Here is a 13,506-nt window from a genome sequence, read left to right as displayed (position 1 = left end):
TTCTGGGCACCACAGTTCAAGAAGGACACTGACAAACTGGAACGTGTCCAGAGGAGGGCAACCAAAATGGTCAAAGGCCTGGAAACGATGCCTTATGAGGAACGGCTAAGGGAGCTGGGCATGTTTAGCCTGGAGAAGAGGAGGCTAAGGGGTGATATGATAGCCATGTTCAAATATATTAAAGGATGTCATATAGAGGAGGGAGAAAGGTTGTTTTCTGCTGCTCCAGAGAAGCGGACACGGAGCAATGGATCCAAACTACAAGAAAGAAGATTCCACCTAAACATTAGGAAGAACTTCCTGACAGTAAGAGCTGTTCGACAGTGGAATTTGCTGCCAAGGAGTGTGGTGGAGTCTCCTTCTTTGGAGGTCTTTAAGCAGAGGCTTGACAACCATATGTCAGGAGTGCTCTGATGGTGTTTCCTGCTTGGCAGGGGGTTGGACTCGATGGCCCTTGTGGTCTCTTCCAACTCTATGATTCTATGATTCTATGATTCTACGTATGAGCTAAACAAGCTATAGCTTACGGCCCCACTCTCATGGGGACCCCCCAAAAAATTAAAGGAAAAAAACCTGGATGTACATTTCCAAAATATAAGATAAAAAACAAATAAAATAAAACCTACATACAGCAACAGTGTTTTGTGTTGTGTAGGCTCCTATTTGTTATGTGCAAATAGCTTTAGGCAAAGGTAAAGGGACCCCTGACCATTAGGTCCAGTTGTGGCCGACTCTGGGGTTGTGGCGCTCATCTCGCTTTATTGGCTGAGGGAGCCGGCGTACAGCTTCCGGGTCATGTGGCCAGCATGACTAAGCCGCTTCTGGCGAACCAGAGCAGCGCACGGAAACATCGTTTACCTTCCCGCAGGAGCAGTACCTATTTATCTACTTGCACTTTGATGTGCTTTCGAACTGCTAGGTGGGCAGGAGCAGGGACCGAGCAACGGGAGCTCACCCCATTGCGGGCATTCGAACCGCCAACCTTCTGATCAGCAAGTCCTAGGCTCTGTGCACCACCCGCGTCCTATTAATACCTATTAGGTCCATAAATTACCATAGAGCATATATTCAACACAAAAAACAGCAGCAATTTGTTGTTGACAAAGGACAGCTGGACATATAAAGGGCCCCATTACCTTCAGTAGCTTAGGGCCTCATCAAACCAAAATCCAGGCCTGATTAGGATGCAACGCAGATGAATGTGTAAAGGTTTTCTGGGCTTAGCCGTGAATGTAATATGCAAAAGGCAGCGAGTGTGCAAAGGACAAGAAAGTTGAAAGGAGGAGCAAGAGAGAGAAATCTGAGGTTCTTTGGAGGTGCGTTTTGTTTTACGCACATTTGTGTGTTGCAGAGGTTGCTTTCCCTGTACACAGATTGGTTTCCTTTGTAGGCAGATTGGTTTCCTTTGATTAACAGAGTGCATTGCAAAATACAGATGAGAAATTAAAATTGATTCAAGTTAGCAGATTTTATTTTAACCAACCCCCTCTTTTCTTTCATCTCTTCTGTCAAAAGGGTAATTTTTGCTCTCTCCTTCGTCTCTCTTTAGATGAAGGATGTCTTCCTCTTCCTCTTCTTCCTTGCGGTGTGGCTAGTGGCCTACGGGGTCACCACCGAGGGGCTGCTTCTCCCCCACGACCGACGTCTCCCCTGGATCTTCCGCCGTGTCTTCTACCGTCCTTACTTGCAAATCTTCGGGCAGATCCCACTGGATGAGATTGACGGTGGGTGTCCTAGGGCGCTCTGGCTTCCATTCTAGACTGGCACCCACCCTTGCCAACTCAGAAGGGATAGGGAAGCAATAGAGTAAACGCAGGAGGGCGCAACCAAAATAATCAAGGAGTCGGAGAGCTTTCCCCTACGACTGCCGAGGCTTTTCAGATTCACTTTTCATTCCATGCTTTCTATCCAAGAGCTTTTTCCTTATTTGCCCCGCAGCTTTCTCCAAGAAAACTTGCTCTTTAAAGCTAAATCGGAACAGCAATTTGGGTCTCCCGCACCTTGTCATTTGTTCTGATTCAGCTGCAAAGAGTAGGCGTTTGCAGGGAAAGCACAGGCTGCACAGAAAAAAGAGTGCTTGGACAATGAGCTTTAAGAGTGCTCATTGAGTGCTTTAAGAGACACCCCCCCCGCCCTCCCCACACTACGCCCCTGCTTTTAGGGGCTGCAGAGAGCTGTACTCTATAAGGAACTCCCACCTCGTTCTTCCCTTCCATCTCCAGCTGCCCTGATCAGAGTGTCAAACTGCACCTACGATCCCTTGGCCATCTTGATGGAAAACGCGGAGCCTTGCACCAACACCTATGCCAATTGGCTGGTGCTTATTCTTCTCGTGATCTTCCTGCTGGTAGCCAATATTCTGCTTCTCAACTTGCTCATCGCTATGTTCAGGTACCTACCGCGGTTGCTGGCACCTGTCGTGAATCGGCGCATACCCTAGGCTCAGTGGTTTAACCCACAGGCAGACGAGGTTCAAAAGCGAATGAGCGCAAATACGAAATATGCATAAGCATATTCCTAGGAGTTTATCTCAGTAAAGACCTTAAAGGTAAAGGGACCCCTGACCGTTAGGTCCAGTCGTGGCTGACTCTGGGGTTGCGGCGCTCATCTCGGTTTATTGGCCACGGGAGCCGGCGTACAGCTTCTGGGTCATGTGGCCAGCATGACTAAGCCGCTTCTGGTAAACCAGAGCAGCGCACGGAAACGCCGTTTACCTACCCGCCGGAGTGGTACCTATTTATCTACTTGCACTTTGACGTGCTTTCGAACTGCTAGGTTGGCAGGAGCAGGGACCAAGCAACGGGAGCTCACCCCGTTGCGGGGATTCGAACCGCAAGCCCTAGGCTCAGTGGTTTAACCCACAGCGCCACCCGTGACCTTACTTGGAAAATAAATACAACCCAGGTGGTTAAGAAAGCCCAACAGAGAAAGCCCATCTCCTCAGAGTATTGTGGAAGAATGATGTCAATCAACATTTGATTATTTCCTTCTACCGGTCAACAATAGAAAGTGTCCTTTCATACTGCATCACGGTGTGGTACGCTGGTTTGACAGCATCTGATAGGAAGTGCCTACAGAGGGTGGTGAATACAGCACAAGATATTATGGGCAGTCCCATGAATTCGCTGGATGAAATGGCCTCAGGAGAGTGAGGAAAATTCTCAGGGATGATTCACACCCTGGCCAGCACTTTCAATATCTCCTACCCTCAGGCAGAAGATATAGAAGCATGATTAGTCGCACCAACAGGGTAAAGAACAGCTTTTATCCATGGGCTGTTAGGCTGCTGAATGAAAAGATAACAACAGGGCAATTGACTTTCGGGTTGGGTGGGTGTGCGTCAGTAAACGAGGGGAATTAAGACTAAGAGAGCTGAGTAGAGGTGCTCATGTAATCTCACTGTATACAAGTGTACAAGTGACAATAAAGTATTTCAATAAGTGGCAGATATTGGGGAAATGCCTGTATACCAAGTCAGATTAGTGGTCCATCCAGTCCAACATTGCCTCCTCTACTGGATTTCAGGCAGGGGGAAGCTGAGGTTTGTCTGTTTGTGGCTTACAATTTCACCTATGATATTTCTATCCCTCCTGCACCCCGCCCCCCTCGACAACAGCTACACGTTCTCGAAAGTGCAAGGCAACAGTGACATTTATTGGAAATCCCAGCGCTACAACCTGATCCTGGAGTACCACAGCCGTCCTGCCCTGGCTCCGCCGTTCATCCTGATCAGCCACTTGCACCTCTTCTTCAAGCGACACGTCCGTAAAGTGCAGTCGGCAAAGGGAAAACACTTCTGTGAGTGCTGGGATGGGAGGCAGGGGAATGGGGAAGGTAGAAGGGACATTCTTGTCCAGAATCAAAGAGCACACAGCTGCCCTTTCTCTTGTTCCCACTCTCACACCTTCTGGTGTGTGTTTTTTGCACTCCCACAGAAACTACGCCACGTTCATTCTGCTGGCTAAAAAGCCTCAGCTGCTTACGCCAAATATTATCAATATTATCAATATTATCATTATTATTATTAGCATACCGCCCTATACTCATAGATCTCAGGGCAGTCCACAACATAAAATTACAATACCTTCGTTTTTGGACAGCTTGGTACTCGTATATTTTGGCTCCCGAACTCCGCAAACCCAGAAGTAAGTGTTCCGGTTTGCAACCATTTTTCGGAAGCTGAATGTCCAATGAGGCTTCCAATTAACTTCAGGAAGCTCCTGCAGCCAATCAGAAGCTGTGCCTTGGTTTTCGAACGGTTTCAGTTTTAATAATCACAGTGAGGGAACAAAGAACAGGTCTCCTAGAAATGGCAGTGCTCCCAATTAAGAGTTACTCACCCCCGCTCCGTCCCTATTAATCTACGTCACTCCTTCGTCTTGTAACCTGAGCTTGTACCCTCTGTACTTTCTGTTCTAACACTTTCTGAGCTCTCTGTGTCCTTGGACAAGGGGGTTGAATGCTGTCCAGAGACTGTGAATCTGTTAACTCTCTCTCTTCCAGTGTTTCTTCTCCTAGCTGTTCCCCATCCAGTATTTCCCAGCTTCTGCCTTCTGAACTATGCCCCTCTGCAAACCACTGTTCCAAATCTATACTGTCCTCCTCCTCCTCCTCCTGGGAATATTTAGGATCCAGAGCAGGGGGAGGGGGTGGCTCCCACCATTCTTCCTCCTCAGTGCAGCCCTCCTCAGCATGGGCCCTGACACTCCTGCAGTAACTGGTTGCTGGATAACCGGACTCCCTCTGCACTCCACTGACTCTTGGGCTATGGGGTTGGGTTGCGGCACTCATCTCGCTTTCAGGCAAAGGGAGCCAGCATTTGTCTACAGACAGCCTTCCGGGTCATGTGGCCAGCATGACTAAACTGCACGGGACACCGTGACGGAAACCAGAATGCACGGAAACGCTGTTTACCTTCCCACTGCAGCAGTACCTATTTATCTACTTGTACTGGTGTGCTTTCGAACTGCTAGGTTGGCAGGAACTGTGATAGAGTAACAGGAGCTCACCCTGTTGAGGGGATTTGAACTGATAACCTTCCGATTGGCAAGCCCAGGAGGCTTAGTGGTTTAGACCACATCGCCACCCACGTCCCTTTACCTTTACCTCCTTGGCCTATAGATCATTTATGAGTGTGAACAAGTATCAGTCGTCCCAATCCGCAGCTTTCTCACCCAGGTCTCCCCGCTTCTCCTCTTGTTTTCCGATTGTCTTTTGGGCAGTGCTGGATCTCTCCGTTACCCAAGACGAACGGCTGCTCACGTGGGAGTCAGTGCAGAAAGAAAACTACTTGGTTGCTCAGGCCCGGCAGAAACGCGATTGTGACACAGAGAGGCTCCGGCGAACCTCCCAAAAGTAAGGCTTGTGGGGAGTTGAGGCAAGGAAGAAATGTGGGAGGGAACTGAAGAGAAAGGGGCTGTCGGGTTGGGATGGAGGGGTAATGCACCAGGGAATGCCGTAAGTCTGCTTGCGAAGGAGTACACACACTGCTATTTTTCTAGAAAAAGAGGTGCTGTAACTCACCGCAAGCACCTCCCTCGTTCTCTTAGAACGACAATGGTGCCCACCTGAGATGTGCAGGAACTGAGTTCCAGTGAGTTCTCGCTCAAATAAAGCCCTGGTTACACATTCAGTTCACCACGGTGTTCAAGGACTGTTCATAGAATCATAGGAATGTTGGAAGGGACCATTCTAATTGCTATTTTTCTTACATACATGTGTGGTTGAATCTGTCCATTTTGGTTTCTCTTAGTTTCTCATTTTTCCAATCTTAAATTCAGTATGCATCGGTTTGCGGATATTTTTTTTTAAGTCCTCATGAAAGCTCGTTAGTCCACATTTCTCCTAATGCTATCCTTTTTTAATGCAATTTTCCGAAGGTGTGTTTGCATGTTACTTTCACTGATATAAGCATTTTAAGGCACAGTTCCCCACGGTGTGTACACACACACACTACACATTTCTGTGCATATTGTTTGTTTGGAGAACTGCACTGCAAAATCCAGAGAAGGGCGGATTTTGAAAGATTTTAGTTCATGAATTGTAGGAATCGTGAAGTGGGTAAGTTTGCATTTAAGATACAAAGCGAAACCAAATTTCTCCTCCAACCTTGTTCCTCAATGCAGATAATGTCTTCCAGAATTGCAGCGGCACTATATATTCAAAGCACCTGACTTTCCCCCAAAGAATCCTGGGAAATATAGTTTCTTGCAAGAGCTGGGAATTGTAGCTCTGTGAGGGAATAAACTACAGTTCCCAGGGTACTTGGGGAGAAGTCAGGGGTTTTAAATATATGTTAGTTAATTAAAATAACCGCATTGCTAACCTTTGACATATTGGCACACATAGACCTACTCCCATGTCTGCTGAAAAAGAAGGCTCTAGTACAACTCCTGAGATATACTATTATTATTTATTATTGTGTATTACATTTATTTATTACAGTGGTACCTCGGGTTACATACGCTTCAGGTTACAGACTCCGCTAACCCAGAAATACTACCTCGGGTTAAGAACTTTGTTTTAGGATGAGAACAGAAATCGTGCTCTGGCAGCCCGGCAGCAGCAGGAGACCCCACTAACTAAAGTGGTGCTTCAGGTTAAGAACAGACCTCTGGAACGAATTAAGTACTTATCCTGAGGTACCACTGTATTGTTTCATTAAATTTATATACCACTCTTCATCCGAGGATCACAGGGCACTGTACAGTATACAAACAAAAAAATACATAACATAATAACAAACGAAACAATCGGACCAAAAATTATTAAAAGAATGGGGATGTGCTAAAGAGTATATGAAAAAGCATTGTTCTGGAGTAAGCATATCGGTGTGTAATGAATGAAGCTTTGCAGGATTAAAGAAAGAGAAAAATGGTGCAAAAAGTATAAAGATAGAGGTAATCTACATTAGACACAACAATTTAGAAAAAGTAAAAATTTCGAGGTCTTAGAACCAAGGAAGGAAGTCAATATGTATATATGTACGTAATGATTAGAATGATATGGTTTTATTTGTAGATGTATGTTTTTGTTTTTTGTTTGTGGGTTTTTTCTCTTGTGTTTTGTTTTGGATTCAGTGTTTGTAATTTCTGTTGTAATTTTGCATTGAAAATAAAAAAAAATTAAAAAGAGATTACTGCATTGCAGGGGTTGGACTAGATGACCCACGGGGTCCCTTCCCACTCTACAATTCTATGATTCTATGCTTGTTTAATTAGCCAAAGGCCTGCGTGAAGAGGAATGTTTATGCCTGGTGCCTAAATATATGTAACAAAGGCACCAGACAGACCTCCCTGGGAAGAGCATTCCGCAAATGGGGAGCCCCCACAGAAAAGACCCTGTTCTCAGGACCTTTTGCGATGGTGGGCACACAAGGAAGAGCCTCTGATGATGGCCGCAGGGTCCAAAAGGAACTCAGAAAGAATTCTGCCTGTCTTCTGGTGGAAGTGGGTTCCCATCAATAACTCCACTCCGTACATTCTGAACATGCAACTTTTTGCATGGATATTGAAGAGTTTTCATTATGAGTTTTTGGAGAGATGATCCAATGCACTTTGGGCATTCTTGTGCTGACGAAGAGACCAGCACGGGAATTGGATCTAGGCAGCGGTCAGAGAAGGTGGGAGAGAGATGGTTAGAGAGGCTCTAGGCGGGCAGGCGAAAACACCCCTCTTGTAACTCCCTCCCTCCTCTAACCCTGCAGGGTGGATCAGGCTTTGAAGCAGCTTTCAGAGATCAAGGAATCTGAGCGGCGCCTAAGGACCCTCGAGACGCAGGTATGAAGAGTGGAGCTGAAAGGTTGGGAGGTGTCAGGCTTCAGGGAATCGGCTTCCTACCCCGTGACAGTAGATAAGCAGAAAAAGGGAAAGGGAGTCTTATTACCAGTTAAAAGGTAAAGGGACCCCTGACCATTAGGTCCAGTTGTGACCGATTCTGGGGTTGCGGCGCTCATCTCACTTTATTGGCCGAGGGAGCCGGCGTACAGCTTCCAGGTCATGTGGCCAGCATGACTAAGCCGCTTCTGGCGAACCAGAGCAGCACACGGAAACGCTGTTTACCTTCCCGCTGGGGAATAGACTAGGAAGTAGACTATTTATCTACTCGCACTTTGACGTGCTTTTGAGCTGCTAGGTTGGCAGGAGCTGGGACTGAGCAACGGGAGCTCACCCCGTCACGGGGATTCGAACCGCCGATCTTCTGATTGCCAAGTCCTAGGCTCTGTGGTTTATCCCACAGCGCCACGTGCGTCCCTCTTACCAGTTAGAAACTTTAATAATCACAGCGAGAGAACAAAGAACACATCCCCTAGAAATGGTGGTGCTCCCAATTAAGGAATCCACCCCGTTATTCCTATTAATCTGTGTCCCTCCTACATCTTGTAATCTGAGCTTGTACCCTCTGTGCTTTCTGTTCTGACACTTTCTGAGCTCTCTGTGACTTTCTAGATGGGGTGTGTGTGTGTGTGTGAATGCTGTCCAGAGACTGTGACTCTGTTAACCCTCTCCCTTCCAGTGTTTCTTCTCCCAGCTGCTCCCCATCCAGTATTTCCCAGCTTCTGCATTGTGAACTATGCCCCTCTGCAAACCACTGTTCCAAATCCATACTGTCCCTCCTGCTCCTGGGAAGATTCAGGATCCGGAGCAGGAGCAGGGGGAGGGAGAGGCTCCCACCATTGTTCCTCCATGCAGCCCTCCTCAGCACAGTCCCTGACAGGAGGAAGGAAATGGGAAGCCACTGGGAGATGATGAGGGGCACAGACATTCCAAATGGGAGTAGCCAAAAGATGGGGAGTTGAGGCAAAGGAAGGGGGGAGATTGGGCGTGTGTGTATTTGTGTTGAGGGCCTAAGATGGCAGCTTTCCTATTTGTCCCACTCCCTGTGACATCATCTTCCTGCCATTTCTTCACTTGCTTCCACTAGATGGAGTACTGCACTAATGCTCTGTCGTGGATGGTGGATGTCTTGGCCCAGAGTGACATTGCAAAAGGGAAGCAGGCTCCTCCCACTCAGAAAAAGGGTAAGTATGCAATGATCCTGCCAGTACACTAAAGCCTGGTTCTCTCTCTATAGGTGGGAGGGTGGCTGGGGGTGTAGAGGGGAAGTACTTTGGGCTTTAGTGCTCGATAACTCCCCCAAATCTCTTGGTTCTCTCTCATACTTACATGGCTTCCACATCGCCTGAACCGTTTCCTTTTTATTCCCCCTTCCCCGTCAGGTTACCATCCTTAAAACAGATGTACATATTTTTCTATCCTGTGGGGGGAAATTCTCTGGGAAAGTTCTGCATATTTCAGTAAATTTTCAATGTGGTTTAGATTCAGTTGGGGAAAAGTAGACCTGTGCTTGGTGCCTATTGGCTAGCACTCGTGACCTTATGAACACACCTCTCCAACAACTACCGCTACCTTCCCCCAGCTGCCATGGAGTTTTACAGCTGGTTTAAAATGCTCTTAATACTCTTTGATGCAAGTGGAAGGATAACTACACATAGATGCATAGAAGCATCTTTCTCTTTCTTTCTTTTAAATATGGTCAGTCTTGGAGGGTTAAGACTTTCTGTACCAAAAGCCAAAGCAGACAGTTTGCCCAGCAGACGCAGAAAGCAACTGCTGCTTAAATATAAATTTGTATCCACGCTATGTACGCTCAATCAGCAGTTGCTGTGCCCTGGAAGCACAACAACTACGTTCTAGTCAGACTATCGTATTGTTCTTCAGAAGTGAGCTCAGGGAAGAAGCCTAGTCCTGCTGTTTTGCAGCAAAATCCGGTTGTGCACAGCACTGATTGCTTGGCGGCTGTGACGTCACAGTCCCATCCAACCTTCCATCCCTTACAACATTTTAGGACTTGTTTGTGCATTTAGTTATTTTTTTAGATGCACCAAGGTGAACATGTCTGATGCTTAAAAAAGCAAAACAGAACAGCTTGCCGGACGGTGGCAAGACATAATAATGGAATCAGTGTTTAAACCACTATCTGCCATTTGAAAGTGAAGACAGCTGGGAGCTATTCTAACCCTGCAGCAGCAGAAGAAAAAACTGCAGCCACATCACAATTAGAAATTCACATGCTGCTTTCTTTCCTTGCAGCCTAAAATTCTCCATGGAACGTCCTTTTACCTGAAGAGAGGTGAATTGCTCAGAACACTTGTCACTCACAGAACTCCAGGCATATTTGCCTGGGGCCTGGGTGAAGTGGGCAGAGCCTTGGCTACCAGAGGCTTTGCCACAGATGATGGAGAAACTTGAAATTTACCAGCGTCCCGGGCAGTCTACCTGTCAACGTTTACAGTGAAACAGAAGATAGCCCAGAACCAACACCCACTTTCACTTGAAAATATTGCTATAGACTATCTACACACCCGTAACCTCTCAGACATGCTAAGGTTCTTGAATCGACAATTCTTGTTTCTGTTGAACCATTCAGGACTTCTTCCACTCAGCCTGAAGAACTTAACTAGGAGACTGTGGAGAGAGAGAGAGATGGTTCAGATTTCAAGTTGGTCATGAACGTGGCCTGTTTCAGTCTTTAATTTCTATTTCTGCAAATGGGGAAAAGAATGACCTACCTCTCAGGGTTGCTGTGAGAATGAATGATACATGGACAGTAAAAAGAAACCTCTGCAAGATGAAAGTGCAATAGACTAGATTATAATTATATTTTACATGCAGGCCAGAACATCAATCAGCTACTGACTCCTTTTGTTAGATTTTTTTTTAATGACATGCTCTTTAAGTAATTTCGTTGTCCCTGAGAGGGGGCAATGACAATAAAGATATTTCTATTTCTATTTATCCTTGTGTGTAATTAACAATGGTGGGTAGGACAATTGGATTGTTGTTTTCATTATTAAAAAATAAAATACTTGCATTATGCTTCTGGAAGACAAGCTCCCTTTCGGAGAGAATGATTATGGCAATGTGTCCTTCAGATTACAGAAAAAGAATGTTTTCATGAATGTTTTGATTTTTGAATGGTCTTCCTCCATGAACGAAAACTGTTAAGAGAGCCAGATTCACCCCCCATCAAAAATGCAGTTTTCATTGTCCAAGAATTACTACTAGAGAAGTATTGTGCAGCGGTGTTTGATCGTTCTCAGGACTGCAGCAAATAACAGAAGGAAACTGCTGTGCTCTTTCATAGATTTTGATATTTTGTAATAGATTTAAATGCATTTGATAAAAAAAATAGTGTCAATAAAACATGTTCTAGAAGCCTATGTTAGAACCTGAGTTCTTGACAATCATCATGGTAAACTTCACCGAAGTCTAAAAAGAAAAGGCTTTCGCCTTCCCGAACATGGGGCAAAATCAGTGAAAAGAGAGAAATAAAGTCTGCTTCTACTGTCAGAATTCTCAGTTTGTGAACCGCACCCTCCTCTGCTGTTAGAGATTTCTGGTGTCTCTTTGCACCCTGTCATATGCTCTATTAATCTGTCGTTTTTCTTTTGTTAAAGAAAAATATGTCTGATCTACTGTAGGCAGCCTTAGGCGCCATATGCACTTCATGTTGGGTGCATGTTTACACGGTGTGCCCTAGAAACAAGATTCACTCACCCACTCAAGAAGATTCACTTCCAGAAATGCTGGAGAGGGAATTAAATCCCAAGGTATTACGATATTAGCACATTGGAGACTGTGTACATAGCCATGCATTTTAAGCACATGACTCCCCTCCCTCACCCCCAAACCATGACACGCTGGTAATCATATCACGCTGGGGAAATTATATGGAAATATATTTTGGAAATGACTTTTATAGGGTCCATGAACCTGAAAGGGAACTTTACCCTATGGCTGTCCCCGCCATTAGGCAGAGTGAAGCAGCAGCCCCAAAGCTGTGTCCCTCAAGGCTCCTTGCCGACTTACATTCTCCTGCGCTCCTACCAGGGTAATGATGACTGGTTGTTGCTGTGCTGTCTTGCCTTGTTGCATCAGCTCTCAGTACGTTTCCAAGCACAATTCAAAGTGTTAGTGCTGACCTTTAAAGCCCTAAACAGCCTTGGCCCAGTATACCTGAAGGAGTGTCTCCACCCACATCGTTCAGCCCGGACACTGAGGTCCAGCTCCGAGGGCCTTCTGGCGGTTCTCTCCCTGTGAGAAGTGAGGGTACAGGGAACCAGGCAGAGGGCCTTCTCGGTAATGGCACCCGCCCTGTGGAACACCCATCAGATGTCAAGGAAATAATCAACTCTCTGACTTTTGGAAGACATCTGAAGGCAGCCCTGTTTAGGCACATTTTTAATGTTTGATGTTTTATTGTGTTTTTAATATTCTGTTGGGAGCGGCCCAGAGTGGCTGGGGAAACCCAGCCAGATGGACAGGGTATTATTATTACTATTATTATTATTATTATTATTATTATTATTATTATTATTATCCCAACACATCACCGACAGCAATGCCATCAGGGTCAGGCCAGTCAGCCTAGGCCACGGACTCCAGCAGCCATCTTGCACACAAACAAACATGTTGCTCTGCTCATGGGATGCTTGCCAGCCGGTGCTGTATTATTAAAGCATTTCCTTGAGCCAAGTAGGTGTCAGGCAGAGCAGCAGGTGAGCGTGACATCAACAAGCTGGGAGGATGGAGCTGTGTGGGTTATGTGGCTTGATGGAGTCAGTGTGAATGTCAAATGCAGATAGCCCAGCTGGCTTCTGCATGTGACACGGAGGGAATGGCACCTTTTTGCCTTGGGTAGCAAACAAAAAAAAAGGCGGGGAGGCGTGGTCCTGCTTTGCCCTGTGCTTTTGCAGCATCTTTGTTGGCTCCATACAGAATATCTCCTTTTCTTGTTTCCCAGGGGGTGCTTTCTTGGTCTCATAATATTGTTGTTGTTTAGTCGTTTAGTCGTGTCCGACTCTTCATGACCCCATGGACCAGAGCACGCCAGGCACTCCTGTCTTCCACTGCCTCCTGCAGTTTGGTCAATTTCATACTGGTAGCTTCGAGAACACTGTCCAACCATCTCATCCTCTGTCGTCCCCTTCTCCTTGTGCCCTCCATCTTTCCCAACATCAGGGTCTTTTCCAGGGAGTCTTCTCTTCTCATGAGATGGCCAAAGTATTGGAGCCTCAGCTTTAGGATCTGTCCTTCCAGTGAGCACTCAGGGCTGATTTCCTTCAGAATGGAGAGGTTTGATCTTCTTGCAGTCCATGGGACTCTCAAGAGTCTCCCCCAGCACCATAATTCAAAAGCATCAATTCTTGGGCGATCAGCCTTCTTTATGGTCCAGCTCTCACTTCCATACATCACTACTGGGAAAACCATAGCTTTAACTAAACGGACCTTTTTTGGTAAGGTGATGTCTCTGCTTTAGGGATCCTATTAAGAGGCTGCTTTTGCATTCTGACACTTCCATTGGTCTTTCTGAGGGGTGCAGAGGAAGCAAGGCACAGCAAACTGGACTAAATAAGCACAATAACAGTAACAACCAACGGATGCTATTTTGCCAGTCAGCCCCTTCCACCGGAGCAGATTCCACCTGGGCGCCCACTGGAGAGAA

The 13,506-nt window shown here is 46.2% G+C and overlaps 1 protein-coding gene across 1 annotated transcript in view; it reads left to right on the top strand.

Moving 5' to 3' along the window:
* Nucleotides 1-10,115, top strand: part of TRPM4 (transient receptor potential cation channel subfamily M member 4) — a 44,957-nt gene extending 34,842 nt beyond the window's left edge. Inside the window, exons 19-25 of the mRNA XM_053362755.1 lie at nucleotides 1,550-1,724; nucleotides 2,223-2,391; nucleotides 3,617-3,798; nucleotides 5,223-5,355; nucleotides 7,706-7,778; nucleotides 8,923-9,019; nucleotides 10,092-10,115. Of these exons, the coding sequence (XP_053218730.1) occupies nucleotides 1,550-1,724; nucleotides 2,223-2,391; nucleotides 3,617-3,798; nucleotides 5,223-5,355; nucleotides 7,706-7,778; nucleotides 8,923-9,019; nucleotides 10,092-10,096 (834 nt within the window). The 3' untranslated portion in view covers nucleotides 10,097-10,115. The remainder of the gene's footprint in view (nucleotides 1-1,549; nucleotides 1,725-2,222; nucleotides 2,392-3,616; nucleotides 3,799-5,222; nucleotides 5,356-7,705; nucleotides 7,779-8,922; nucleotides 9,020-10,091) is intronic.
* The last annotated feature ends 3,391 nt before the right edge of the window (nucleotides 10,116-13,506 follow it).

Source organism: Podarcis raffonei, chromosome 13 (genome assembly GCF_027172205.1).
Source record: "Podarcis raffonei isolate rPodRaf1 chromosome 13, rPodRaf1.pri, whole genome shotgun sequence".
Classification (NCBI taxonomy): domain Eukaryota; kingdom Metazoa; phylum Chordata; class Lepidosauria; order Squamata; family Lacertidae; genus Podarcis; species Podarcis raffonei.
The sequence above is the reverse complement of the archived record's forward strand: the minus strand, read 5'-3'. Positions and strand labels throughout refer to the sequence as shown.